The 27,340-nt window shown below is 35.8% G+C and overlaps 4 protein-coding genes across 4 annotated transcripts; 2 read left to right on the top strand and 2 right to left on the bottom strand.

Moving 5' to 3' along the window:
- Positions 1-77: 77 nt before the first annotated feature.
- Positions 78-10,582, bottom strand: LOC135695094 (gamma-interferon-inducible lysosomal thiol reductase). The gene is made up of 7 exons (XM_065214052.2): positions 10,396-10,582; positions 9,150-9,374; positions 3,407-3,481; positions 3,060-3,155; positions 2,207-2,287; positions 1,167-1,232; positions 78-368 (listed from the first exon to the last, which is right to left on the bottom strand). The coding sequence occupies exons 1-7, from the start codon at positions 10,561-10,563 to the stop codon at positions 273-275; spliced, it is 807 nt and encodes a 268-aa protein (XP_065070124.2). The 5' UTR covers positions 10,564-10,582; the 3' UTR covers positions 78-272.
- On the top strand, positions 7,516-17,403 carry LOC135695095 (uncharacterized). Its single transcript, XM_065214053.2, has 6 exons — positions 7,516-7,641; positions 14,043-14,393; positions 14,726-14,916; positions 15,472-15,570; positions 16,266-16,439; positions 16,943-17,403. Exons 3-6 carry the CDS (start codon positions 14,752-14,754, stop codon positions 17,147-17,149), a joined length of 645 nt encoding a protein of 214 aa, XP_065070125.2. The 5' UTR covers positions 7,516-7,641; positions 14,043-14,393; positions 14,726-14,751; the 3' UTR covers positions 17,150-17,403.
- Positions 17,404-18,761: 1,358 nt separating this feature from the next.
- On the top strand, positions 18,762-22,554 carry LOC135695082 (uncharacterized). The gene is made up of 2 exons (XM_065214038.2): positions 18,762-20,902; positions 21,546-22,554. Exons 1-2 carry the CDS (start codon positions 18,898-18,900, stop codon positions 21,818-21,820), a joined length of 2,280 nt encoding a protein of 759 aa, XP_065070110.2. The 5' UTR covers positions 18,762-18,897; the 3' UTR covers positions 21,821-22,554.
- A 131-nt stretch (positions 22,555-22,685) lies between these two features.
- On the bottom strand, positions 22,686-27,331 carry LOC135695088 (galactose-3-O-sulfotransferase 2). The gene is made up of 3 exons (XM_065214046.2): positions 25,903-27,331; positions 25,559-25,655; positions 22,686-25,218 (listed from the first exon to the last, which is right to left on the bottom strand). Exons 1-3 carry the CDS (start codon positions 26,003-26,005, stop codon positions 24,138-24,140), a joined length of 1,281 nt encoding a protein of 426 aa, XP_065070118.2. The 5' UTR covers positions 26,006-27,331; the 3' UTR covers positions 22,686-24,137.
- Between the last annotated feature and the right edge of the window lie 9 nt (positions 27,332-27,340).

Genomic DNA, 27,340 nt, shown 5'->3' with positions numbered 1-27,340 from the left:
TGTGGAGCTCAGATAGCTGAAAAACTTTACTCTGTTTGTCATTTAATTCAAAGGCTATTTTGCAGAAAAACATTGGAAACAGGCAACATAATTGCAATGAAAAATCTCAAACTTGACAAATTTAGGGAGAAAATACTATCAAAATTTCTGCTTTGAAAACAATAAATAAATTGAATGATAGCAACAAATATTAGAAGAAAATAAATATCTGTTAATATACTTTTTCCTGGAAATAAATGAAAATTTGCAGACGATTAAACCAACTCTTATCCTCATTTTAGACAAGCATCTGGTTTTGGCCCTTCATAACTTTCACAAATCAGTTCAAAAAAGTTATATAATGCCTTTGTCTGTATCCCTTTACTTCTCTGAAAGAGATAAAAACAGAAATGTTAAAGATAAATGAAACTATGAATGATATTAAGTAGATTTAAATTATTGGACTTAAAGCAGAATTTAGTGAAGATTTGGGAATGCAATTATCTTTGAATATAAAAGAAGCAAATGTTTATAAAAGAACTATGATAAAATTTGATCCAAATTGCTTGGTAAAGAGAGTTTGGTTTAATCTTACAATTGTTATACTTGTATCAGCATTGCACTAAGAATACATATTGCACTGCATAATTTTTCTCCACCAAAGATTTACGCCAGAAGTTTTGGATATGAGAAAAATCATGACAGCAACATTTATTCAAATGATCCATTTCTTTAGAATAAACTAGTCTACAAACTACCTCATAACTTAAGTTATTTTATTTCCAGTTTTTGAGTTCTTTTCAACAAAACAGGCTGTTTCATAGCTTGGCACCTCATAAGATAAAAACTAGAAATGTTTGAAGCCTGCTTAGTACAAGGCTAAGTTGCATTTGCTGCTCATGTGATTTGCTTTTCCTCCTAAATATTCTAGTTTATGCCACCATGCTTTAAGTATTGGAAAAATATGCCAAACTACACATTTTGTCATCAATAAAGTTAAGTGTGCTGTCCATTTCATGAGGTAAATACAAATTAATTTACTAAAATGCAACTTTGAACATGGAAAATTAAAAAATAATAACAATGTTTGAAGCTTCTAACTCTTCACCATATAGAAAGTCACATTTGAAGTATATATTTATTAACTTTAAATTATTCTGTCAGTTGACATAAACAAGAATACCAACCCCGTTAATTGTGATCCATGGTATAAACGTATGTTTTGGCTTCAAGGAGTTAGTTTTTACACCCATCTGAAAGAGTGAAACACAGTTCACATTAACACATCAAACCATTAAGTCAAAAATCAAATCATCATTTGAAAATGATGCTTGACCCGTTTACTTTCAATCCTAACATTCAATTAACAATTTTCCATTGAATACATCTACTATATTTTTTAACAAATTTTTTGATTAAGCATTCAGACTCAGGTTAAGAACCTAAATTCTAGCTGCAAGTTTTCATGATGCTAGAGCCTGTGGCATTATCTTTAATATAAAAAGTAAAGAAACTTTAAGATAATAATGTAGTTGTTTGTGAGGGGTTTGACCACAATTAGTAATTGAGGATAAACGACTTCACCAGTAACAACTTTTGCAGTCAATTCTCTTAATATACAAGTTTGCGAATTTTCATCACAACAAAATTCACAATAATAACCTAAACAATACAAAAATTGCAATGAAGTCTGGAGTACTTTTTAAGGTTGATGCTGTTATTGAATTGGTTTTTTGCTATTGTTAATTGCCAGCTATAAGATGGAATAAGGAAGACATTGCTCCAAATAGGTGAGGTAATGAAAAAATCAAACTAGTAAGCATTTTTCAGGAAAGTGTTAAGGACCACACATTTGTTGGGGTATTTCAAACCTTGACATCTAAATAGTCTTACATAGCACTTTAATCAATTTTATGATACACTTTGTTTGGCATTTCCAACACAATTAAACAAATCCAAACATTTTCATCAGGCATTAGTTAAATACGAAGAATTACTATGCATACAATGAAATGATCTAAAATGAACATCAATTATTTGATATGCTAACAACAATAATATGCTAAACTTGTAACCAACACACATATCTTGGACAATCACATCCCTTCTATTGATAACATCTTGTAAATGTCTACCAATCAGATATTGGCTCTTTAAAAATCTTTTCTTATGAGGCAAGCCCACTTGTAAGATAACAGAATCACAACTATGTAAACAAGGTTTTAACCTCATGTTGTAATTGGTTTCCCAGTGTCCCAGTTCTGCACTTTTCAATTATATCAAAGTCAAAGTGCTGCTCTTCAGAACACTAAAGAAGAAACAAAATTTACAATTTAACGAAAAAACATCACACTACTAATAATTCTTGGAAAGTAGCAGGACATAACTTAGCTTTCATTAGCTAAATAAAGTTGCTATGAATGTTCTGAACAAAATTTGCAAACTTTAGAACAACGCCTAGACTAAAAATAAATCAAAATATTTTGGATTATCTTAATATCAAAATATTTTTGAAATACCATGTTCCATTGATACTTGAACTCAAAAGTACAGAGAAGCACAAAATTTGGCTTTGCTCTTAGTTAATCCAGGGATTCCAGAATTACTGAGGCTCAGGCATGAGGCAAACTGAAATTATTCCTGGGTCCATGGCAATTAGATTATAAAACTGGGGGTCTGCAAAGAACTGGGGCTAGATGAATGACAGGAGAGCCTTGTGGTTCTCATCCTTATACAAGGCTTTAATCTTGCCAGAGAACTGGAAACTTTCAGACATTTATACAAAGGGTTGCCAAAGCAAGTTAATCTAAACCAAATATATACTGAGAGCGGTAAAGAGCATTATAATGTTGGTTATTTCAAATTCAAGAAACTGTCATTGAAATAACATATCAACATTTGAAACTCATAGCCGGGATTAACTCCTATTCAGCCAGCCCTAACAATTGTCTAAATTTTCACTAATTTTAGCATTCTACCATAAGTTGCAAGTTAACCCACCATGATTATATTATCTGCTATTTCTATACTAGATGCCTACTGCCAATCTGCATTAAGAATTTGAGCTGGGACTCTGTTACCTTTTTTGCTGCAGGTAATGTTGCTTTGTTTTTCTCCATGCAGAAGATAAAGGGCATCCACTGAGTTTCATTTTGCAGTTCATGAATTGCACATGTCTACCAGAAATTAACAATCACATACATTCTCTTGACAAAAAAATCATACAATAAAAAGTATTTTGGATTCAAAAGTAGCCTAAGTGGTTTAAAATTTCTCCACTATTTTTCACTTCATACCATGTGGCTAAAAGTACCATGGCTGCATCACAATATGGAACTACATTAATACATTAATACAAAATATTGATCATATTATTATGCAAAATTATTGGAAGGTTAAAACAAATGCATATAATTTGCTAAATGACCTCAATGATGTTGCCAAGACATTCCTCTTCACCATGCTGACAGGAAAATTCCCAATGATCACCCTTTTTTGTTTCCTAAAATGTAAAACAATGATTCAACATTATATCTCAGCAAAATATGAATTTGGAAAAAGTATTAATGTTAACAAGAATAAACAACCCTTTGAAAAGTATCCACTTTCAAACTGTGCATCAGATCACACTTGATAACAACATCTTGCTAAACTTTATGCATGGTATTGCCTTTATCGATGATAATAATGGATAACAAGTTAATAATGTATAATGTTGCAACATGTAAAATATCCACTGGCAAATCCAAATACATTAACATCCAAGAAAGAGAAAGCCCAACTTTTATAATTTGTAATTTAAGCTTGTTGGGAATCTCTGTAAAAAAAACGGATGGTTGAGGGGCAAAAGCTCTATTCTGTGGCTGGAGATACCAAGAGAGAATAGTGGTTTTCACAATAGACCAGAATAGAGTCAAGAGAATAGACCAACCATGTGAGAGAATAGTGGTTGCTGATTGGTCAAAGTAAGAAAACAATCAAATGCATCATTCTTCTTCTGACATGATTTTTCAAGATGCACCTGGAAATCCCTATTTACTTTTTGGTCATACTACTTAGCAGCTGGTTAGATAAAAATGTGCTATTTTTAAGGTGAACTGACACGCAAAATGAACTTGACCAAAAATGAAAGCACATCGAGCATAAATACCTGAGACATTGTCAGTTTCTTAATATTCAACACAGTTTACGAGTTATTTAGCGTCAAAGTTAGCCACCGAACAATTTTCCGAGCACGTACGAGTTTGCCCGAGCCTTCCGCATAATCGTGACGTCACAAACACCATGTTCAAATCACTTGAGCAGCATGACAGTCTGGAAGGCCGTAATTTTATGATTTTGCGGAGTATCGATACATTAATTGACTAGGTTTTGGCTCCATTTCGACAACCTGATTGGAAAATAGATTATAACTCCTTTGCGAACCTTTCATAAAAAGATTTGCAATAAAATCGTATTATTCAACGCGTTTGAGGCCCTTCCTCTGTTTCGCAGGACCCAGTGTGTGGCGGGCTAACATATCAAATAAAGGTAGCGATTAATAAATTGGCAGGATTTTTTATTTTCTAGAAACCTAAGTAAAAAACTTTTATTTTGTAGAATACGGCTGTTGTTACACTAATGTAAAAAGTCGGCCCTCCCCCCAACACAAAAAGTTGTACCTCGGTCTTTGATCCTGATTAACTTAAATATATGTTGCAAAGATTTCGAATTTAAGTCACTCTTTTTCGGCACATTCTTTATTCAAGCGCATGACATATTTCCAGGGGTTAATAACCTTGTACGATCGAGTCGTTATTTGCAGGAAAAAAAATTCGTAAAAATCTCAACTCCCAGGCCGTTGCAGCCCTGTTACTCGGGTGAGCCGATGAGTTTGCAAACCCAAAATAACATTCATGATTTGTTTGGATGTAGACACCCCCTAATAGTTCTGTGTCCTTCGGTAAGTTTTGTTCCATTCGGTAAAAATAATTTGTTGGTAGTCAATAATAAAAAAGTAACGCCAAGATTTTGCTTTATTTATTTTTTGTTAGTATTTATCTTCTTATCAGTAGCGTAGGGGGGGGGGATACTCTAGAAACGTATTACGTAGCTAATCTCAAAAGCACGGTCGCAAAAATTTTTCGCTCACTTCCCTCGGAGGAGAACCTCAATGCTAAGTAATTTCCCCTCGTTTTAGGGTTTGTAAAGAAAAGTCTTCACGTTCTTGAGACATTCCCGATAGAATAAAAACTAAATGCTAAAGCAGTCCAGTCCTTAAAAAAAGTTGGATTCTGAAAAGCTTGTCGTGGACTTTGCACCAAGGAAAACGGACTAGGTTTAAAACTTTTTGACTACTGTTAATTTTTTTAGATATTTGATTACAACTTTGAAAAATCACTTTTTACACGTAAAGATTCCTCACCTTAAACAATGCAGGATATAAACATTAGTGGAATTCAATGATTGTGAAGGAAATAGACAGTTGTAGAATATGGTCCGTCACCTATGACATTGAATAAAGGGAAATTGCCACGTAAAAATGCCATGGCTTTTTCAAATACATTTACAAAATGGTGTTTTCCCAAATTCTTAGGGTTGTGAACAGCAGAAATATTTTCCTCTTTGGCCTATCAATCTTCCAAACCTGGTTCCAAAATTAGTGTCTAACACCCTCCGCCAATCATTGTTGCTAAAATCCGCTCCTGCACACTGAGCATTGAATTTACTAAAAACCGTTCACCGCCGATTTTTCAATTACCGAAATACCGACAGAGGAAAAGGCAAATACCGAAATACCGTCAACCCCAAACACACCCCCCCCCACCTGTAAATGCAAGGTAGGGTTTAGCAAGACTCTGGATTCCAAACTCTTACCTTCAAAACCAATGAGATATCTATTCGCGAAATTAAGGAGCAAGGATTTCATTTTGAGCAAATGCCTTTGGCGTGGCCTCCGACGAATGGGGCCGTCAGTTTTTTGCAAATAAAAAGCCCCCCAGTGTCCCCCCAGTCCCCCCCCGTGGCGCCGCTACTGGACAATAGGCTGTTGTTTTAAACAAAGAAAAATCACAGGGGCTGGAGGGGCGACTGCCCCTTCCCCACCCCCTTGTTAATCACGATAACTTGAGGGATGTATAATGTTACCGTTATAGAGTACCGAAGTGTGACGTCACCAAAAATCTAGAATTTCTAAAATTTGGCCGCATAATCTGAAAAAATGGGTTAAAATACCTCTCAATATGCAAAATTAGTTGGATATGTTCCAAACTGGGCGAGATATGGCCAATGAAAGATTTCAAGTTTGCTAACGGATCACTGTTATTATGGCCTGGTTCATAAAGTTATGAACCAAGACCAAATTACAGAGGTTTGATTAGGCAAGAGCTTGTCCTTATGTGGCCATATCTAAGCCAATTCGTGATGCCTTTAACTGATTTTGCATATTAAGAGGTATTTCATGATGCTCTTATAGGTTCCGGGATCAAAATTCAGAAATTCTAAAAATAGATTTTTATGACGTCATCACTTCGGTACTCTATTCTGTCGGTATCCTTGCAAGTACTTCTATGTACAAATAATTAAAATTCCATTTGTTGCCACTGTGCCAAAGATAAAGAATGACGAAATAAAGAGATTCCCTCGTGACACGTCAATGGGGAAAACCGTTCAATTCTCGGAAGTTCCCTTCACCTTGTCATCACGTGACATTTATACGAGCTTTCAAATTTTCACGTGCTTTGAATAAAAAGTTCTCCAATTCACTGTCTGTAAAAATAGCAGTATGACCAAAATTTCATGCTTCGTGCTTTTAAAAACTGTTATCAGGACTCGGTCTGCTACTCAAATGTGTTTTCTATGAAATTTATCTTTTTTGCGGAACTTTTGGGCAAATTTCCAGATGTATCCTGCGTTTTAGGTGCAGGTAAACAAAGGGTGACCGTCTATTCCTTGAGAGATGTTATGTCCATCACAACCAATTTTTAAACAGCAGGGAATTGTTGAACCTTGCTTGTACCCAGTTGAGGTATTGCACATATGTGCCTAATTATTTTTTCTACGAATGCCTTGTTCGTTTATTACGGGTTACATAAAATTCAGAAAAATCGTAAAATAAGACCCAATCATCATGGCGCAAATTTATCATAAATATTTAACATACTGTAAACTGTAAAATAAATACAAGCAAGCAACATCTATACTATTTACAAAATAATATCATCATCAACTATGATATCATATATCCATTAATAATTGCGCCTTATAAATAAACTTATTTGTCTCTATTTGTTCGTCGTACATGATTCTTCGGTGTTTTCTTTTTTCTTGCTTTTTGTGAAGAATGCATAAATTCAGAAATGCTGTAGCATTTCAAAATATCGAAACATTGTCTCTGCACAAAGAATCACTTCCCGCGATATGACGTAATTACGGACAGCATAAACCAGTTCTCTCGACGTACCTGCTGGAAGGTACTCGGCTACTCGTTCTGTCATCAGAATTTCGATTCGTTGTTTGTACCGGGACACTGGATGCCTCTGGTCACCAAGTTTGTGTTTGATGAAGGCAATAATGTACAACGAAGATGATAAATTGCCAATTACATCACCAATTGATCTTTTCAAATTGTCCTGCTGTGTATCCTGCGATTCATCGTAAATTTTACTCATGAAATCTTTCAGTGTAAGTATTTGATCTTGATAGTTGTCGAGGATGCAAACAAGTTTTTCGTTCCTCGTGGATGCTGTCAACAGTTGATCGTCAATATTTTTGTAGACAGGTCGTAGATTGTCGAATACGATTGCCCCAACATGGGTTGCAGCTTGATATCTTTCGTCGTACTTGTTCATCAGACTGTATGCAGATTTTGCGAATTCTCCCACTTTTACCTTCAGTGCTTGTAGTTGCTCCATCGTTTTCTGAATGGATTGGCCGCATGACCGTATTTTATAGGCATACCCCCTTATAGGCGTTTCTGTTGGGATTTCCCCTTCGTCTTAGGGTATAAACCAGGTTCCAAATCTTTGATTGGCTGCGCGACCAAAATTCTGCATATCGCATTACAAACGTGTCTCGCAGCTAGATTTAGGCCTATTTTGGACGTTTTTACCACTACCCACAAAAAATAAACGTGTAAAATGTGCTGAAAGATAGCCTGTTTGGTGTCATCTTCTTGAATTCTGATTGGCTAATGGGGTACGGAGAATTTTGGACGCTCAGCCAATCAAAGATTTGGAACCTATGCTGTGCTGTTTAAGCCTCTCTTGTCTAGTTCTACTAGTCATCGATATTCCAATACCAGTATTTCTCTACTACCAGCCGCCTCTGGTCATTATATAGAGTCTTTGGTTTTACGAAAATCATGGCAATTATAAATGGGCTGGCTGTATGACTTTGATTGTCAGCTTTGAGAGTGTAAAAAGAAAAATAATAATCACAAAAAAATGACAAAACAAATAATTGTTTACTTCAGCGTGTTTTTTCTATTAAGGCATAAAATAAGCATAGCTACACCCTCATTCCAATGATGGGCAAAAAAGTCAGTCCGTTAGTTTTTCAAGCTTATTATCGTTTTCTGAAGGAGAATTTTCCATTATCAAAGACAGACAGTAAAGAGGAAGGATTTGTTTATTTTTTTGAATTTCTAAAGGAAAGTAACATAATGAAAGTGGCTGAACTAGTCATTGATTATCTATGAGATCCAATAATATTTTCTTAGGATTTAACATTTTAAGGCACTGCTTGCCCCCTCTGCCCCTCCAGGAAAAAGGCAGGAGGGGCAGCTGCCCCTCCAGGGTAGGCACCCCTGGATTGAACCCCACGCCCACATTCTTTTCAAGCAATTTTCATAAATAAGGATTCAAAAGCATATTTGGCGATTCAGGCTTGTTTCAAGGGAGGAAGGCTAGGGGTGCAGTGTGATCAACTCTATAAATTTTTGTCAGTGCCTCTAGCAACTGAGTATTTGTCTATTCAGGCATTGACACAAAATTTAAAGTTTGTTTCACGAATTCTCACATCGGAAATATGCCAATCATGCTATCACGCCAAAATACCTAGCAACCCTGGTAATAATCTGGATCAGCCACTGCTGCACCCTCCTCAAGGTCACCACCAGTGGTGCCTCTAAGAAAAGGTCTTGGTAGAAGGTAATTAGAGACAAGGGGTCATAAAAAAATTATCTTACATACCTTGACATTTCCATATGGAACAAGATCAACCTTAAATATGTGTTTGCCATAGAGCTTTTGGTATGTTGGATATAATTGCTCAATAATGAACTTTATAGAGTCTGGACAAAGTGACTCAAAATAGACTGCCACATCCACCGGTGCAGGCAATTTTGATTGGATGCTGGGAGTTGCATTGTGGTAAGAGCTAGCTTTTTTCCATTTTAGTTGGCAATATTCTAAAACCTAAAAGAAAAGGTAACAGAGTTTCATGTTAATTGTTTTTAAACATCGAGAAGAACATCAAAATTATTCTTGCACTTCATACTTCGAAAACATAACATAACATAACATACATAACATAACATAACATAACATAACATAACATAACATAACATAACATAACATAACATAACATAACATAACATAACATAACATAACATAACATAACATAATATAACATTACATCACATTACATCACATTACATCACATTACATCACATCACATCGCATAAAATCAAACAAAATAACATCACACTTATTTTTATGTCAAAATACCTAATTAAAAATTGCCAAAAAACCTAAATCCCTTTATGTACCGCCCCTAATTCACCTTTTGTATAACCTCACACATTATGTAACACCTTCTGTACCGTATTATCTATTTATTCGAGGAATATTCCAGTATATCAACATCTCCTGAAGAGTGAGTTACTCACGGAACAGGCTTGTAGAGATAAACCATGTAGTTTTACTTTCTTCAACTCTATGATATATCACGCTCTACATGCTAACGTATTGAGCACTGTGCTACAGAAGTATCAAAAAACAAATTTCTAATTAAAAATTGTATATATCTCATTTTTTGTATCCGAAAAAAAGGGGGACAGGGTAATTTACTACTTGGGCTAGAAACAGCTTTATCCAAATATCTTGAAGGTATCAGAATTGTCCTCTAACACATTGGACAAAAGGCAGCCTGATTGCAATTCTTGGCCAGTATACCAATCTACTACTAAATAAAGATGGGAGCAGTGTTTCTGTGTAAAAGGCAATTTTTAGAATAAAAAACAACCCAAGCTTACTTGAGAAATATAATTTACGGATGACGGTTCAACATAGAAATAGCTTATGTTAGCAAAGCGAAGAAGAGATAGTTAACAGCTACAAAATACCTTTTTTTAATTCGCTGAAAATTAGACAAATTCAGGGTAATACTACTAACTATGCATAGGCCTAACTAACTTTTCTATCAAAATAGTTTTACCCCACACAATGCTGCGATATCTGGGCCCTGGCACCAGCGCTCAACATCATGGCAGTCAGCTGGAACTTGGGGTGACACATTTTGTTGAAAGTATTGAATGCAATATACAAAGAAACCAATCGTCAACACTGCAATTAGCGTAAATTGCACTGTTCTTGCCGCCACCATCTTTTTAAAAATATTTACAAGGGACAATGAAATCGAGGCTCTACAATGATGTCCCTGTCCCACAAGTAATCTGATCAGGTCGATGACCAGTGGCGAAAACAGACACATCTCAATTCTGTGGCGGAAATTTAGCTTTTTCTTTTTTAAAGGCGGAGGAAAGTTTCTTATCTGAACAGCAAAAGTACTGCTCATCTTATGTCAACATTTCTAGCCGAAATCTGTTCAGTTCAATATGGTATTCCTCAGGGTTCGTAATTTGGTCCCTTTTATTTCATATTTAATATGGATGACATTTTAGGCAGTTCCTTCAAAACAGTACCCCTATTATGTATGCAGATGATACACCCAGAGTGTGACCTGTTTCTAGAGGATATATAAAAACCATGCTCTGGTTTGAAAATCAAACTAAAAAACAATTCAGATGCATGCATCCAGTGGTGGAGTATAACGCAAATATTGGAAAACAAAAACCGCGTTTTTAGCTCTTTATAGAACAATGTCATATTTTGTGTTTTTTAAAGACATCTCTGCCTTGAGCATTTAACTATTTGCGTTGTACCTCGTGAATCTCATCCTAACGGTATATGCGATATTCTGCAGATCATCTTTGCGTCCCTTTTTAGGTCTTTCACGTCTTCTTTATGGAAACTGATAACCACTCAACTCAGTGATCTTCTTGTTCATCTTCTTTATTACATGCTGGCAACATTGCTCGCCCATTCGCCACTTACATATTTCTGAGTTTTCTACAATGTCAAAACATTTGTTTTGCGATCTTAAGATTTTCATTTTTCCACTTGTTCAGTTATGTAATATTAAGCATGCTTTTTTCCAAGCTTTTCTGTGCCACTGCCAATTTATGCTAGTGTCCATGTCTTCACACCAAATTTTGTTGCTAGTAGTATGACTCCATCCATTACTCTTTTCTTCAAGCATTGATTTTATCTCATGAAACGACATATTGCCCAAATCTTTCCCACCAGCAGCTACTTTTCTGTTAAATTTCTTCTTTTTTTTTATTTTCGGACATTAGTAGATGACCTAGGTAACCATAATCATTTACTTCTTCTTTGATTTTTCTCTCTGTTCTGACAATTGAATAATATCCTTCCTTCGCTACTGCGTACAATCACGAAGAGAAGGATCCTCGAACTACACATGTCTAATTTACATAAGCAAATGTCCGAAATGCAATTGCGATATCTTCATGCGACTTTAATTCTTTTCATACTCACCCGAACGTTGGATGAGGCAAGTATCAAAAGCCTAACCAATTTATTTGCTATATGGTCTAGTAAAATTTGGCCATTTGTACTTGTATCTAGCATTACACTGATATTTACGATACATAACGCTACTATTTGCTTGTTTAGGTAGTATAACGCTGCAGCCCAAACATGTTAGGTAGCATAACGGCGTTATGCTGTGTTACCCCTCTACTAAACCACATCAGGAAAAATGTGTCTAAATAGCAAAAAATCTAAATTCATAAATTTAGGTCTTAAGCAGGAGCTGCATTTCATTTAAGATCAAGTGAATTTAGTAAAAAAGACAAGAAGATAAGGTCTATGAAGCAAATATCTTTGAGCTACTTTGGACGAAAATCTATCATGCAGAAGTACAACACAATGCAAAAATATTAAAAACGAAATTAAATTAATAAAAAGTCAGCTTTCTTTAATCAGTATGCTAACTAAGCGCAAGGTAACTTTCTCGATGCCTGCACGAGCTGCTCCGCAGCGCTCCGCCACAAACAGTAAGCTAAAAATTATCCCCCGCAGATGAAATAAGATCAAGTTTGCACCTACTGTTCGAAAGTCACTTGTGATTCTGTAGCAGGATTGTTACTCACATCTGTACTTATCAATATAATCCGTCATCCTAACCAACCTCGTGCAGATGGTAATTTTCCTATTGCAACTTATCCTATGGGACTATTGATGGAATGTGATACTGGTCGTGTTGCTACAGTCTCAGTTGATCAAAAAATGAAAATAATTTTTTTATTTCGAAAATTTAACACTTAGCTTTCGTTTACCTTGATGGAGCTACTTACATTTATACATATATTTGTAAAGTTTTGCTAGTTCATTTATGTTACAACGTCATATCACACTAGTAATTTCGAAACGGGTGTATTTCTTTTGCTGTTTAGAAGTTCTATTAGAGAATTACTTGCACACTAGAAAACTTGCCGCTAGTTGTAGAATTTCAATTTCGAATACTATATAAAACCTGCCGTTTAACTTTGGTATAAACATATTCTTTCAAGATTTTAGATTTTGGTCACTTAATCTGAAGAAGTATTATAAAATTTGTTCTTTAAATTCAGTATTAGAACATGAAAAATATTGGTTGCGATATCGCTAAAATAACTCAAACACTTTTACTGCCAAAGCACTCTAATTTGAAGTTAGTTCTCGACTCTATCAAACGAGCAAAAAACCGCAAGAATCCCTTAACTAACCTCGTACCTTTCAATTGTCGTATTTTGATCAATTCAGAGCGAATTACTGGTTTTATAAAGTTATAGTCTTACTCAAGTGTTCTTTCAGTTGATTTTATCAACATATAAACATTCTAGTAAAGGTCAATTTATGTCACGGCATCACTCTTTAACTTTTTTAGAGACTGCCAACCTCTTCACAGTTCTTTAAAATTGTCACTCAAAAGGACACGTATTTTTACCGATCAGAAATATCATCGGTAACGCCTGATGTTAAATGAGTTTAAAAGTTTGACATCGACAGCATAGAATGCTTAACTTAAACGGGGAAAATCTGAAGAGAAAATCTTCTTTGTATCTTGAAAAAGCCTCGAATATGTTGGCATGACAGAATTACCAAAATTCTCTGCATAATGATGTAATTTCTTAAAATAGGATGTAATAATGCCTTGCAACGACAATATTTTGAATTTCTAGGAAGAAGCAGGTGTCTTAAGTTTCTTATCCTCTATTCTCTTGATATAAAGAGAGTAGACTCTTGCAGGTGGTCGTGGAAGCAAAAACACACAGAAAAATTCAATCCGTATCTTTGACCTTTCTGCTGACATTTTTTAGACTTCTTTTTCTTAAATTTTACGCTTCTTTACCTAAATTGTGAATTTTCCCTATATATCTCTTGCATGCTTCTTTTATAAATTTTGCAGCAACAAGCTCAATAACTGGCTTTTTCAATAGCCCCTGTCAATAAAGAAATTATCGCAACTAAATTTCAACTATTCTTGAAATAAAACTTAGCTCTTCAAAATGATTTGTATAGATCCTAAAAAGTCTCGCCGTGTTGTCGTCTGACCAAAGCTCTTCATCGTGTCATTCAAAGAAACTGTTAGTTTAAACAGGCTTTTAAGAGCCCAAGCTCTTGAAATGTTGGTCATAATTCATAATAGATATCATTTTTATATAATTCATCTTGACTATTATTTTGTTTGATGCTTTAAAGGTGGTAATTTCTCTCTTTTTTTCTTACTCAAATTAGATACTTTGTATCAATTGAAATGAGTGCAAGTCATGGGGATTTCCAAGGTTTGTAATACTTATTATCCTGATGAGCTTGACTTACTCGGTCGATTTACAAAGGATCTTCTTTCCATTGTCAATGAAACAATGGGTAATGAAGGGGAATATTTTCAGCAGTTTACCGTGATTGCAAGTGTGAAACCCCGTAGTATGCGCAAACAACCTGCATTTCTGGGATGTTCAGGGTCAAATTTCCGCATGAAATGGCTATAAAAGTATCGCCTGGTTTGAAGCTTCAAGTGCTGGACCGAAGAACATCAAAGTTGAAGAAAGAGAAGCAGGAAAAGAGAAATACAAGAAGTTGTCAGAAGTGAGTGCAAGATATAGAATTTGAATAATTATTCTTGAATATCTAAATCTCTGTTGATGGCATAGCATATAGTATTTAATTCATCCGACAGCGTTAACCTCAATATTATTCACAATTTTTGTGACACCAAGAATAAAAACATTGCAAGTACCATGAAAACTTCGGCAGTTACTAAACAGCAAGAGATCTTAAAAGCATTTTCGTAAACTTAGGTTGAAACATAGTTGCAAAGCAAAAAATGAGTGATTGAGTGGTGTCTGATTTTTGCATTTTTAAAGCATCACTAATTTACTTCAAGCATTTGCTATCAGTTATCTCTTGCTTCTTTCTAGACATTTGCAATTCAAGTTTTGGAAAGATGAAGGTGATAATGCATATTTTAGTGATGTTTGCTGTCGTGTTAAACATTCAAGGACATCGAAAACCGGAGAAAGACAATTTTGATATGCACAGCAAGCCAATAGATCTGCTGCAAAGACTGAAACTTCTCAATTTCCAGAATATCGAAATTATCAGAAAATACGTACGTAAAAAACCTGATTGATATGGCTACTGAAAGTAAGACTAGCGTGTACTCGTAGCTGCTTTTAAGCTGATTTTCAACATGCATGGGAAATTTAAGAATAAATAATATCTGATATAGAGGAAATTTTCCACCAGCTGCATACTTTCGTAACTTTTTCCTTTATTCCATTCATTACTTGATCTTCTAGAGTTATGAATCCCTCATCAATTGTGTAATGAACTCGTTTAATCACTGCACACTTTGGGACACTTTTACTGCCTATCACTGCACAAAAGAGCCCTAGCTTAATTTCTATAAAGCTCCCTAGACATTTTTATAATGTTGGTTAGGGTTAGGGTTAGGGTTAGGGTTAAGGTAGCCTGATAACCAGACCCCAATTTTATTTGCTGGTATGAATTTAAAAGTGAATATCTTAAGGTTTTACTGTCCTTCTAAAAGGTATTACCTTCTGAAGGCTCTTTTGAATGCTCACGATAACCAAGCTGATTTATAACCGCTCAAGCAGGCATAAGAGTAGGCATCACAATGCTGACGTTTTGCAAATACCTTTAGGTGAAGCAACATTCGATTTGGGATAACAGTGGGAAGATTGCATTGAAGAATAACATAGCAGTGACTTGTAGACAGAGGACAATGAAAGTAAAAATGTCGGTGAGTAACTAATGCTAGCATGACATGCTTGTTGGTATGAATGGTAATGTTGGTAAGTGTCTCAGGCTTCAAGCGTTATGATTGGTAAATGAATTTGAATTCACTTCAGAACCTGCAGAAGCAGTGGCGGTTTTAAGGGGGATCCAGGGGGGCCATGGTCCCAGGCCCCGCTCTTATGGTAGCCAAATAGGGGGCCTTCATCTAAGGAAAAAGATAGAAATTGTAGAGAGCAAGAACCCCAAAGAATATGATACAACTTCGGTTGAGATATAATTTCATTTGAAAGTTGTAATTTTCTTCCGTCATGACATTTTATCAAACTGGTGCTATCATCAAACAAACGTTTCACACATAAATTTTTCACATTGTGAGACGATGTATTATTGAGACGATGTTTCTAAATTTGCAAGATATAATTTCCGTTTATTATTGAAGTTCCTTTGAATAAAAACTTTACCAAATGATTCTTTAGATGCTGCATTTGTTGCTAAAATTATAACAAGGCATGACGAAAAATAAGCCATTTCAATCTGCTCAAATCGAAATAAATTAGGATTTAAAGTTCTAGAATCGTTCTTAAGGTAGGTCTGTACAAATGCTAGGGACATTAAGCAGAAGAGGAATGGAATTTTATTGCTCGCGGTTTATAGCATATCAAAAGACAAGTTAAAACATGTTATTATTGAATTTATCAGGTCAAAGATCGAGCCAATGAATTGTTGAATATGATGGAGCTTATGGTAAGCGTGTTGCAACAACTACAAATTGACGAGTCACGCCTGCCTTTAGAGGCTGATGAGATGACGAAAGATCTCAGGCATATGGAATTCGAACTTCGGGATATTGCCGAGTCAGTATATAGAAAACTGGTGGGTAAAATAATAGGAAAGAAATGCAAATATATAACCATTGAAGGTTCAAAAAGATTACATATTATATAAACCATATCAGATTTTGATCCTGGCACGTGACAACATAGTTTAGAACTTCAAAAGACTCATTTTGCTAAATGCAATCTTTGTTCTTGAATAAAGAAATTTATGGCAAAACCGAGATGGAAACTGAAATGCATTTAACTCATTTCAGGGGAAGTGTCTAGTAAAACGTCATCACTGCAGAACAAAGATGGCAGCCACTTTCACAAGGGGTTAATTTTGGACTTCTAAAGCTCTTTGGCTGAAGACAAATACTTTCAGGATGAAAATGCTCTAATGATTTACTACTCGATAAGTTGGGTGGGACTTTTTGTGCTAAGCACAAAAACCTCCATTCTACGAGGAGGCTAAAAGAACTCAAATAGGAGCTGGGATTTTTGTTTCTTAATTCATGACTTTTTTGGGACTACATTTCAATATCGTTTATTACTTTCCAGGTTGAAAATAACCTAGGCCCTCTTTTGGCTCCATACACGAGCGGACACTTTCCAGACCATCCAATTTACAATGGCTACAGTCCAAAAACAGTGAGGACAATGATTGTCATGCAGTTATATGCACTACAAAGTTGCATTGGCGATATCTACCATGTTTTAAAGAACGATCTTCTAGATGTTTTGCATGGCATCAAATTCAGAGCATAGAAATGCAGCTTATATTTTGTGGCAAATATAGCAAGTATTTAATGAACTGCATTTGATATGTTAAATTTTGTGATTAATATATATATAAAGAAATAACTAAGTGATAGAAGCGTATCAATTCAAAATCCGTTTAAAATTATAATTGTTATTATAACTAAGATTGCTGCTTTTCTCTATCTTCTTTTAAACAAAACATTTTATTGAAGTTGTTCTTGTCAAATACACAGCCATCTCAGCAACCACGTGGCGGTAAGTGTCGGCTAGAAGGGGGGGGGGGGCAAACTCGAGCAAGAATCATACCTCAGGGGGGGGGGCAGGCTTTAAAACAAGAAAACAGATATATAACAAACAGATATATTTGGACGAAATCAAGGTCATGGAATTATAAATATGCCAAATTTTCAAAGTATCATTTGGAAGAACTGAAGCCAGAGGTGGCCAGCTGTTGTCAAAATTTTCATTTGGGAAACACAGCCCCCTCCCCCTGCATCTAAGCCATAGTTACCATTTGTGATGGGCATAGAGCTGATCGACACAACCAATCAATTTTGGGGGCTCGTTATTAGCTTCCTCTTTCAACGAAAATAGATAAGCCTATTTTCAACAACAATTCTAAAGAGAAAGGATATATTCCGAAAAACGTTTGAGACCAAAATTTGTTTTTAAAATCCTCTTGGTTTAGGCTATATCCTTTATAAGTTTAATTATTGTGGCTAACCTTGATTTTTTTCATTACAATTGTATTTTTTATCTATATCATTTTTCATCATAGCTTATGACTATTTTCTGATTAACACCATCATTATTAAATGGTTCTTTTTGTTTTATGATTGCCTTCCTGATTGGGCATTGCATGATAATAGTGAAAATTCTACATTGCACTCATCTTTTTAAGAACCAGTAAATTGAAGTCAGGCTGGCTATTCTCCATTCTCTTAAAAATGTGAGAATTGATTGTTCATAATTTTTTGTTGAATTATAAGGGCGTAAGCAGCGCAGTTGATAGCTATTGTGCTTCAGGCCTCGTTTGCCATTATAGAAATTGAGAACTCCTTTATTTTCCCCCGAAAAGCTCCTTTTCTTTGGCATGGAAATTTTTTAAAGGGGTTTCACAACATTGCTTAAAATCGCATTTTTCAGTAGCTCAGCCTCAGCTTGTTCTCGATTTGTTCTTAATTGTAGGCCAATTTTATTTTGATCACTCCATTATTTTTTATTGCTTGTGATATTTTGAAAAATTGGTTTCACAAGACTTCTATAGCACTTACAGTTACATTGTTTCAAAATACACTGTAGTAAACTTATTTTTTTGAAGTGTTTTGCCTATAATCACAACAACATGAATATTTTCAATTTAAAACTCGTTTTTCGTGCGAAAATCATTTGCAAAGTAAAACAGTTGCAACACCGCGGGAGACTGGATTCTATGAGAATAACAAGCATTTCGTTTTCTATTGAGACCAATATCGGATCCCTGTGAGAAATTTATTTGCGCAAATTTCAGGCCGTGGGTGTCTTGAATGTTGTGAGAATCTTGCTTGTTTCCATGGAGAAATGGAAATAAGCTACCATTTGTCTGTTTTCACGTAATTGGCCAATCAAAACTTTCGAGTACCTATTTCGTACCGTCGAATTTCGATGTTCCGTTTTAGTTCGGTCGAGAAGTTCATGGCTAAATTTGCACTGCAGTTATTACGAAGGTGAATTGATGACTATGATCTGGCACTCAAAGATATCAAAAAATCGAAATGGCCTTACTTAATCGTAAATTGAAATGGAGAGCAGCTGACGAGATTCCACTTGTTGAGCAGGAAGACAAAATTATTGTTGATATACGGCCTAATGACGACGAGGACGACGAGGACAGAAACGACACGTTCAAATATCGTGGCATATCTCTTTGGGTTTATGATGCCGTAACTCTTTTTGTAGAACATATCCAATATTATGCAATTATACTAGCACTCGCACAAAGGTGGGGCTGGCCACTGGAATGGATAAAGTCAACGTATGTAACGTTCCTTTTCAACTTCGATATATGGGAGTTTTGGATGGTTCAAAGTGGAGCCTTCAATCGCTCCAAAACTGCTTTTGTTGACACAAAGCTCCTTGGATTCAATTATCCATCTTACATAGCAGCATGGGGTACACTGGTATGCATGGCCGGAATTGCATTTTTAACTTGTTACATAGTATGGCACTATAAAAGGCCCTTGTACCTATTACTGTATGTTGCAAGGCTCAAAAGGATTCTATTTCTTGTCATACAGTTGGCAGCGCTGCCGTTCGCAATTGCGGTAGCGCGTCTTTTTCATTGCAGGAATGATGTTGCAAAAAATATTGTTGTGATGGATGTGCATAATGGAATCATATGCTACTCAGGCATCCACATTGGCCTAATGGCTGTATCAGTGGCAGCCTATGTGTTATTGTTTCTCTTGTACCCCATCATAATTGCAATGTCAATAAGGGAACAAGTATTTTCAGACTCTCAACGAAAACACGAAGGGTATCTGCAACTAAAAGAAGCGGAATATGAGCAAGGACTTGATATTCTTTGGTATGTGGGACAGTTCCATTTGTTTTCCTCCTACAAGCGTTTTTGGGTCTATTACAACCCATTGAAGCTGGTCTTAAAGCTACTAATCGTGGTTGCATATGCTTGTTCCATGAGTTACATGTTTTATTCAAGTTCAGCAATATCATTGCTTTTTCTTCTGGCATTCATTTCTGTGCTTATCAAAAAGCCATTCCGTGTCAAAACATTCAACTTTATGCTTGCTATGAATCATCTGTGCATTGCAGCAAATGCATTGATTGGCAATTTCATGGAAGTCCCACCATGGGAAAATCCATCACAATTTGTTATTGTGTCCTTTTTACGTAACCCAACAATTATGCATATCCTGATAAGTTTGAATGTTGGCTGGCTCACCATTTTCTTATTCTGGGTTGCATTTCTTGTGCTGAGGGAGAAAAAAATAATTGGCAAATCAGCCCTTTGGCCAAAATTGTCATATGAAAACTCAAATGATGTTGGGGAGGATACAAAGAAGTATTTGAAAGCGGTTTTACGCGGAAGACATACACTGGAGCAGGCATTGTCTACAATTCCATTATTTTCTCCTGTTCATGAGTTATCAAGACAGATTCAGATAATCAATGCATTCTGTAGAGAAGCAGAATACATATCTGATCCAACACATGATACACTATGGGACCTGCTTGATGAACTAATCCAAGCCCACAATCATCTTTCCCCCATATCTGTCTTTGGTACAGCAAGCACAAGCAAACAGTCTGTCAGAGAAACTGCCAAGGAGTTTCTAAAACTGATGCCCAGCTTCTCGAAAAGGTTGGCTCAGAGAGAATATGATCTCATATTGGTACCTCCAAGAAAGAGAAGACTTTTGCTCAAGATGTATGCTCTTGGTGTGTTTGTGAATGGAACAAGATTGAAAAGAAAACAGAAAGAAGAAATAAGTAAGAAAGTGCAAGATGCACTAAAAAGGCATGATGATTTCTATGAGCCACCATCATACTCACCATCAGATACATTTTATACATCAAGACCAACAACATCTGGAACTCTTGATGAATACGACAGGCTTCAGAGTGCCGGTAGTGTTGCCGGGTTCTTGGAACAGTTGGAAAATTGGACCTCAGAGCACCCTCATCCAGACAATGGTCAGTTGCCACCTGCAAGGGGATCAAGGCCAGGAACAGCATCCACATTCAAAACAGCCAGAGAGGGTAAAGAAATCTTGTTCACTATGTGAAATCTAATCTAAATGCTGGGCAGTAAAAGTATATTTCAATATCAATCTTGATAATGTTATCGTTAATGTTATCTAGGGACCAAGATAACATTATTGGAGACTTCTATTTTTTTAGAAAATTTTTATCACAATATAATCAAACCAGATTTTCCTATCATGGAGTGATTGGCTTGTGAGGTGAAATATTTTATTGACTATACCACTGTGCGACTGGATAATTAAAATAATTATTGTCTTTTTATACTAATATTTTTACCAGAGTATTTTTAACCCACTGATGTTGTCAATTAGGAGTCATTGAAAAATTGGCAATTTAAAGAAATATGTCAATTAATTGTTTGTTTAGCTTCAAATAGTAAACTTGATGAGCCTCAGATGTTCTTAGAAGACCTAAACAACTTTAATGTAATAAAAATTGATTATTAGGCACCCTAAAAGGGTAAAGGTTTGAAAATGTCAGATTTGATCTTATTTTTGATTAATTAGTTGGAATGTTTTTTTTGCCGACTTGCAACTGTAGAACATATATATTGCCAATAGTCTATTCAGATTTTGCTCATAATCTTCAAGGTGAAACATTTTGTTTGCAAAAACTTAGTTACCAATTTCTTTTGCAGAGTCATTGTCTTCAATGTCTCTTCCGGGACAAGTATTTGCAGAAGAAGACTATAATGGTCACAGCAACGGCAAGTCACTAAATTCTGATAATGACACCATCACAACAAGAACATCTGGATACACATCTGGATACACATCTGGCATCGTTCAAGATTCTGATGCAGATTCACTCAGGCTTTTTAAGGAATTGAAGAAAAAACAAGCTGTTGACAAAGATTTGATTCAAGGTTTCAGGCCCTCAAGCAAACAGTCAACATCAAGCAGTGACAACTAAGTTGCAATGAGTAGACTAAAAAGTGCATACTATTGTGAAAGCAATTGTTTAATGGTGTGCACAGCGTTCAGATGCATAGATTTTCCTTCTTGTAAATATGTTTTGCTTTAAAGTGTATGTTTACATATATTTTTTTAAAAGGTCAGCTGCATTGTTTTGGTGATGCTAGGCAAGAATGGTTTCCCTGACCCTTGAGCATGTACAATTGTGTATCTACTTTCAAAACTGGAAAAATTTAAACCCATCATATATAAAACCCTTTATTGCATACTTGTAAATGCTCAAATACAGGATTACTTTTTGATCAGTTTCCTAACTCTTTGACTGAGAATATTTTGAACTTAAAAGGTTTCCGAAGAAAACTCTAGGACAAGTGTTTGATTAATCACAATCATAATTAGACACAGATCCTGAAGAAAATTTTGATACAGAATCTTTATTTTCATTCCATAATTGATTAAAAATTTATCCTTATAAGAATTCATTCCTTATCGTCCTTCTCTGTTCCAATGCCAAAAAAGGCTCCCCTATGCTACCACATAATTGAAGTTGTTTGTATAGTTTGTACACCCATTCTAAATCTATTTAATGCTTTTCTCTGAGGTTGAGATGAGGTTGAACTAGTTTGTATCCTAATTTATTAATTAGCACCAGAGTGAGATTCTGTGTATAGATCTTTGATGAAAATAACAAGACAACATGCAGTAAATTCTGTATGACATCTTACTAATCAATTCATGTCACTTCTTGTCTCAACGAATTCCTTCCTGCCATGTAATGCAATGTTTCTCATCAATATTACATTAATTGAACTAGAATTGTAATTTTATAATCTTTTAATTCTATGATCAGAACACTAAGACACCTGTTTGATCAACTTCTTCCATTTCATCATATGTGAAATTCCAAAACCTTTAACAAACACCCATTATTTTTAAACAAGGAACTTTACTAATACCAAACATTTCTTAGCTGGATTCATGGTGCAGTTTGAAGCCAAGACTTGTTGCTTATTTTTTCAATTGTGCTCGGCTTAGATAGCACTTTGGTTTGTGGTGATAGAGCAGGACTGTGATTGAGCCACTGTCCCACAACATTTTTAGCTGGGGGGGGGGGGGGGGGGCTAAAATATCTAGAGAAAGCTCTATCAGTTCTATGCTTTCCAAGAAGGGAATACCAGGGGGTGCATTATGCCGAAATTTCTTTGTGTTGTTCAAAATGAACACTTGAATACTTTTGTATTCGTGATCAAGAACGACGAGAAAGAATTGCTATAGCTTAATCATTTCTTTCGTAGCCGATAAGACGAAACTGTACGCCAGAAGCCCTCCAGCTTTCAAGTAACCTATTGTTTCGTCACACAGACATCGTCAACTATTTACAAATTCCATTTACAGTAAACCCAAAGTGTCTGAATGCTTCCCCGATCAATGAAATATGTCAATTTCAATTTGTATTCGGTTTCGTATTTTTACTCGCAAATTAGGGCAAAAACTAGACTATTTTAGCACCTTTCTGGAATGAGATTAGGTTTAATCAGCGGAATAAACATCAGGGCCTTTTTTACCAAGTTATTTGCTATCTAGGAGTGCTTTATCGGCGAATTTTAAACTTGTCAGCAAATAAAAACTACTCTTTATCGTTGCTGGTAAATGGGACCTGGACACTGGTCCGTCGCTATGAGGGATGTTAGGTTTGTGACACCCTATTGAGAAAAGAATGGTGTCACATTATTTTCTCAACGAGGAGTTTTCGCAAAAACGAGGAGTTTTTTGCGATCTAGGAGTACACGGTCGGCATATTTTCAAATTTATCCACAAATAAAGGATTGGTGACCCAGTTTGTCAGCAAATGAGACCTGGAAACCCCCTTTGAGCACAATAGTTAGCGACGGCTCTGCCTGGGCACCCATCTTGAGCACAAACAAATAAAGAGGGGGGAACGGCTGGGAGATATTGGAATGTCGGAAACATTTCAAAGTCGGAGGAGCACTTTGTCTCAGAAAGAGAAGCTGGAGATGGCATGTGCCCCTACTCTGTTACCCGATTCAGAAATTCCTGAGAGAATTCATATGCAGCAATTAAAATGCACCACAGGGACCTCGACGAGGTCAAAAAACCATCTACTTTGCAGTAGCGGAAAAACCATTTCTATCGAGAAAGCCTAATCATAACAACAAAGGAACGAAAATCTAAAATCGATATGCTTTAGATCGACTGACAACCAAGACAGAAGTAAATAGCCAGAGCAACACACAATAAATCTGAGAATTTCATCGACGATCGCTGACGTTTCCAAGCTTCCATAAGTAATAATGTCACAAACATTTTTCATCATGTGCCTGTTTACGCTTAACAAAATGATAAGGCTCGTATTTATTTCTAAAGTACTTCACGTAGGAGACTTCATCTCGGTGCAATTGCGAACAAAAACAGTGCGGGATCTTCCTCAAATCCCCAACGATACGTCTTTCTTGACTACTGAGTTCAAATTTATCTAGCAAGTCTTCTACATTTTCCAAATTAATAACAAAACTACTGTAATGACACTGTTTTCCAATTTCCTTGTTCAAACTACGAAAAATATTTAAGTGACGGCTGAACTTTTCACCATACAACTGCACTTTTTCTTTGAATATTTTCAAGAAGTGTCTATATAATTTGAAATCTCCGCGATTTATGTCGATGATCTTATCCCGTACTTCACTTGTAAGGAGTTCTTTGTGACGATTTTCACGCACATGGTTTCTTTTATAAACAAGATCAAGGAACGTCCAGCCAAAGGTTTGCCTCAGGAGGACTAGACCTTCATCAAAAAATTCTGTCAACAGTACTAGATCAAAATCGTTTTCAGTATCCTTAATCAATATATCAATATCATCCTCTCGTTGCTTCTCGTCCAGCAATTCGCCCGTCAAGTCAAAGAGCATACCGTTCGTAAACAATCTTAAAATCTCCTTTTGTTCAAACGTCATGTTCTTGAACTTCCAGCCAGTGGACTTTCTCGCATTCAAAAATGATAGAAGTACGTTTGCATTACTTCTCTTGTCAAAAAGCAAATTGAATTTATCGTAAAAAAATTGCGACTCGAATCTTTCAACTGGATCTCGTAGGATAGTAAGGTATTTCGTACCAGGATACATAACATTATCAAACTCAGATTTTGATCCAAACACAGCGTGGTGACATAGAACGTTGGCCTTTTCGTTTTTCAGTCGACTAAGATCGACTTCATCAACAGTGAAAGGAGACGGCCATGAAAACCTCGATACTTCCTTCATTGGGAGTGCCATTTCAAGATTGTGATTATCAGCAAATCTACTAAAGATGCCAGTAAGCGTGCCACTGCCAGTTTTGTGGGTTTTCAGGAAAACAAATGTTTTCACCATTGATGGTAGCCTGAAAATTATAGGGAAGAAGTTCATTTACCAATATAAGCTTGAATTTACACAATTAGTAGGTCTAAATATAAAAATGGCGATTGTTGCAGCTATGTTTCAGAAATTTATCAATAAAAAAAGTTCCTGAAAGAATGCTTATTGTTGAAAGGATAATCAAGAATTTGAATATGGAATCAATTTTGAAATCTTCATTAAAAAATAAATAGCTCTTTCGAACTTAAAAAATAAAAAGCGAATCCTTCAGCTTTGAACTTTGTTGTGAAAAAAGTATAGCGTTTAGCGAAAGAAAAAAGTATGAAAAAAGTATAGCGAAAAAAGTATAGTAGGTACATGCTTACCCTCTTCGGAGGAATCCAGGATTGTTGAATTTGTTAGCGAAGTGCAGCAAGCCATACTGGATGACGATGATTGTTCCGCCGGCGATTAGGATTAACGCTGTCATGAAAAAATAAAAAGCATCACGCCTAAGCAAGCCTGAATGATCAATTTGCTAGCAATGCAGAAATCGAGTCTTCTGCATACCAGCAATAAGACACTATAATTTTGTCATCTAGGCCATATGTAAATTTTGCCTAGGTCTCTTAACAAAACATCTATGAAGGCGGTCTTAATGATTTGCAAAACAGGAGCAACATACAACAATGAACTGGAAAATTTGCAAAAGTTATGCGAGTAAACTTACGGAAGACCCTGCAACTCCGAAGCATGTTGTCTGAAACATCTGAAAAGCAGCTAAGGGCTATGATAGAAAGCGGTGTATCCGGGTACCAGCAATCGCAATTCATCGATAGTCACCTGATGTCAAGTCCAAGAGGCTTGTGCTAATAGAGGTTCTTTAACAGCTTTTAAAATCTTAAGCAACCAATCAAACAGCAAACAGAGCTGGTGACATGCATAAGATAATTTTTAAAAGCTTTATGGGCCTAATCTATGAAAAGTAATTTGGATTCGTGAAGCAGTCGAAAGTGACCATTCAACGACCGAAGAAAATGTCTTAGTACAGAACCACGGTACACATATTGTTGAGCTGCAGATGCAGAAAAAGGCGTGAAGAACTGGATTTAGTAAAAACTTTATTGATCCGAACCAAAGGATCAAGGTCCCGAGGCGAGAACACTGAAACATTATCAAGACCATGATTGTCTGAAGAGATGACTCCTTGAAGCTTCATATCAACTTGGGTAACAAATTTTGAGATAGAATTTTAAAATGAAGAACTTTTGCATTTTTGTTATCGCCTTGAATTTTATTTAAAACTTATACTGACAATCGAAAGCCCTACTAGATGAAGGCTAGCTTAGATTTCTTTTGGAAAGAGAGGGAAAACCACTCTCTTCTTGCATTAGATCTTTATAGGTCAACCGATGCAAGAATCAAATGCATTTTTGCTTCTTTTGCTTTTACTTTACCAAAGTAAGGATAAGCAGATGACATGTGTAAAGAAATTAAAGTGACCTGGAAATACCTGGATGGCCATTTACCTGGACACACTGTTTCAAACATCTTTGATTTTTGAGATGTTCATGTTACAGTGAACGAAGTTTTAGTATCCTTCGTAACGTTACGATATGCATCAAAGATTCCTCATGTTTTTAAGATCATTTCTCTAAATATTCTTCGAAAACTGGTTGCTTCAGCTTCAAGTCTCTTCTTTGTTTCATCCTTGGAAAGTACAGAGAAATTCGCACTTTACATGCCACAAGCTCCCTGTTAGACAACACGTTAGTCTAAAGTGTTTTAGAACATACTAAAGGTTTGGGGAAAATCTATTGTGCTTTGGACGGGTTTATGTTGTCTCCTTAACTAAAAAACATTGTCGTCCAATTAAATCTCAATGCTGTTCTCTTTTGCATTTCTGTAATGGTCGGTATTTGAAAAATGTTCAGACCCATAACTTTCGTCATACATGAGGTACCTCGGATATTATTCAACATGCAAGAAACCTCAGTACAGAAATTACTGGTCGAATTTAATCAGGGTTCCTGAATGAATTTAGGGCATTAGGACAACGAAACTGAGTCGGCAAATGTATGCAGATCAGTGGCTATTGATTGGGAAGGGGATTGCGTGTGGGGTGTGACCACATGTGGAGGCAAAAAAGAGAAACTGTTTGCTGTCTA

Source organism: Rhopilema esculentum, chromosome 8 (genome assembly GCF_057945365.1).
Source record: "Rhopilema esculentum isolate cy_ngs chromosome 8, ASM5794536v1, whole genome shotgun sequence".
Lineage (NCBI taxonomy): Eukaryota > Metazoa > Cnidaria > Scyphozoa > Rhizostomeae > Rhizostomatidae > Rhopilema > Rhopilema esculentum.
Note: the sequence above shows the minus strand (reverse complement) of the source record. Positions and strands in the feature narration are given on the sequence as shown.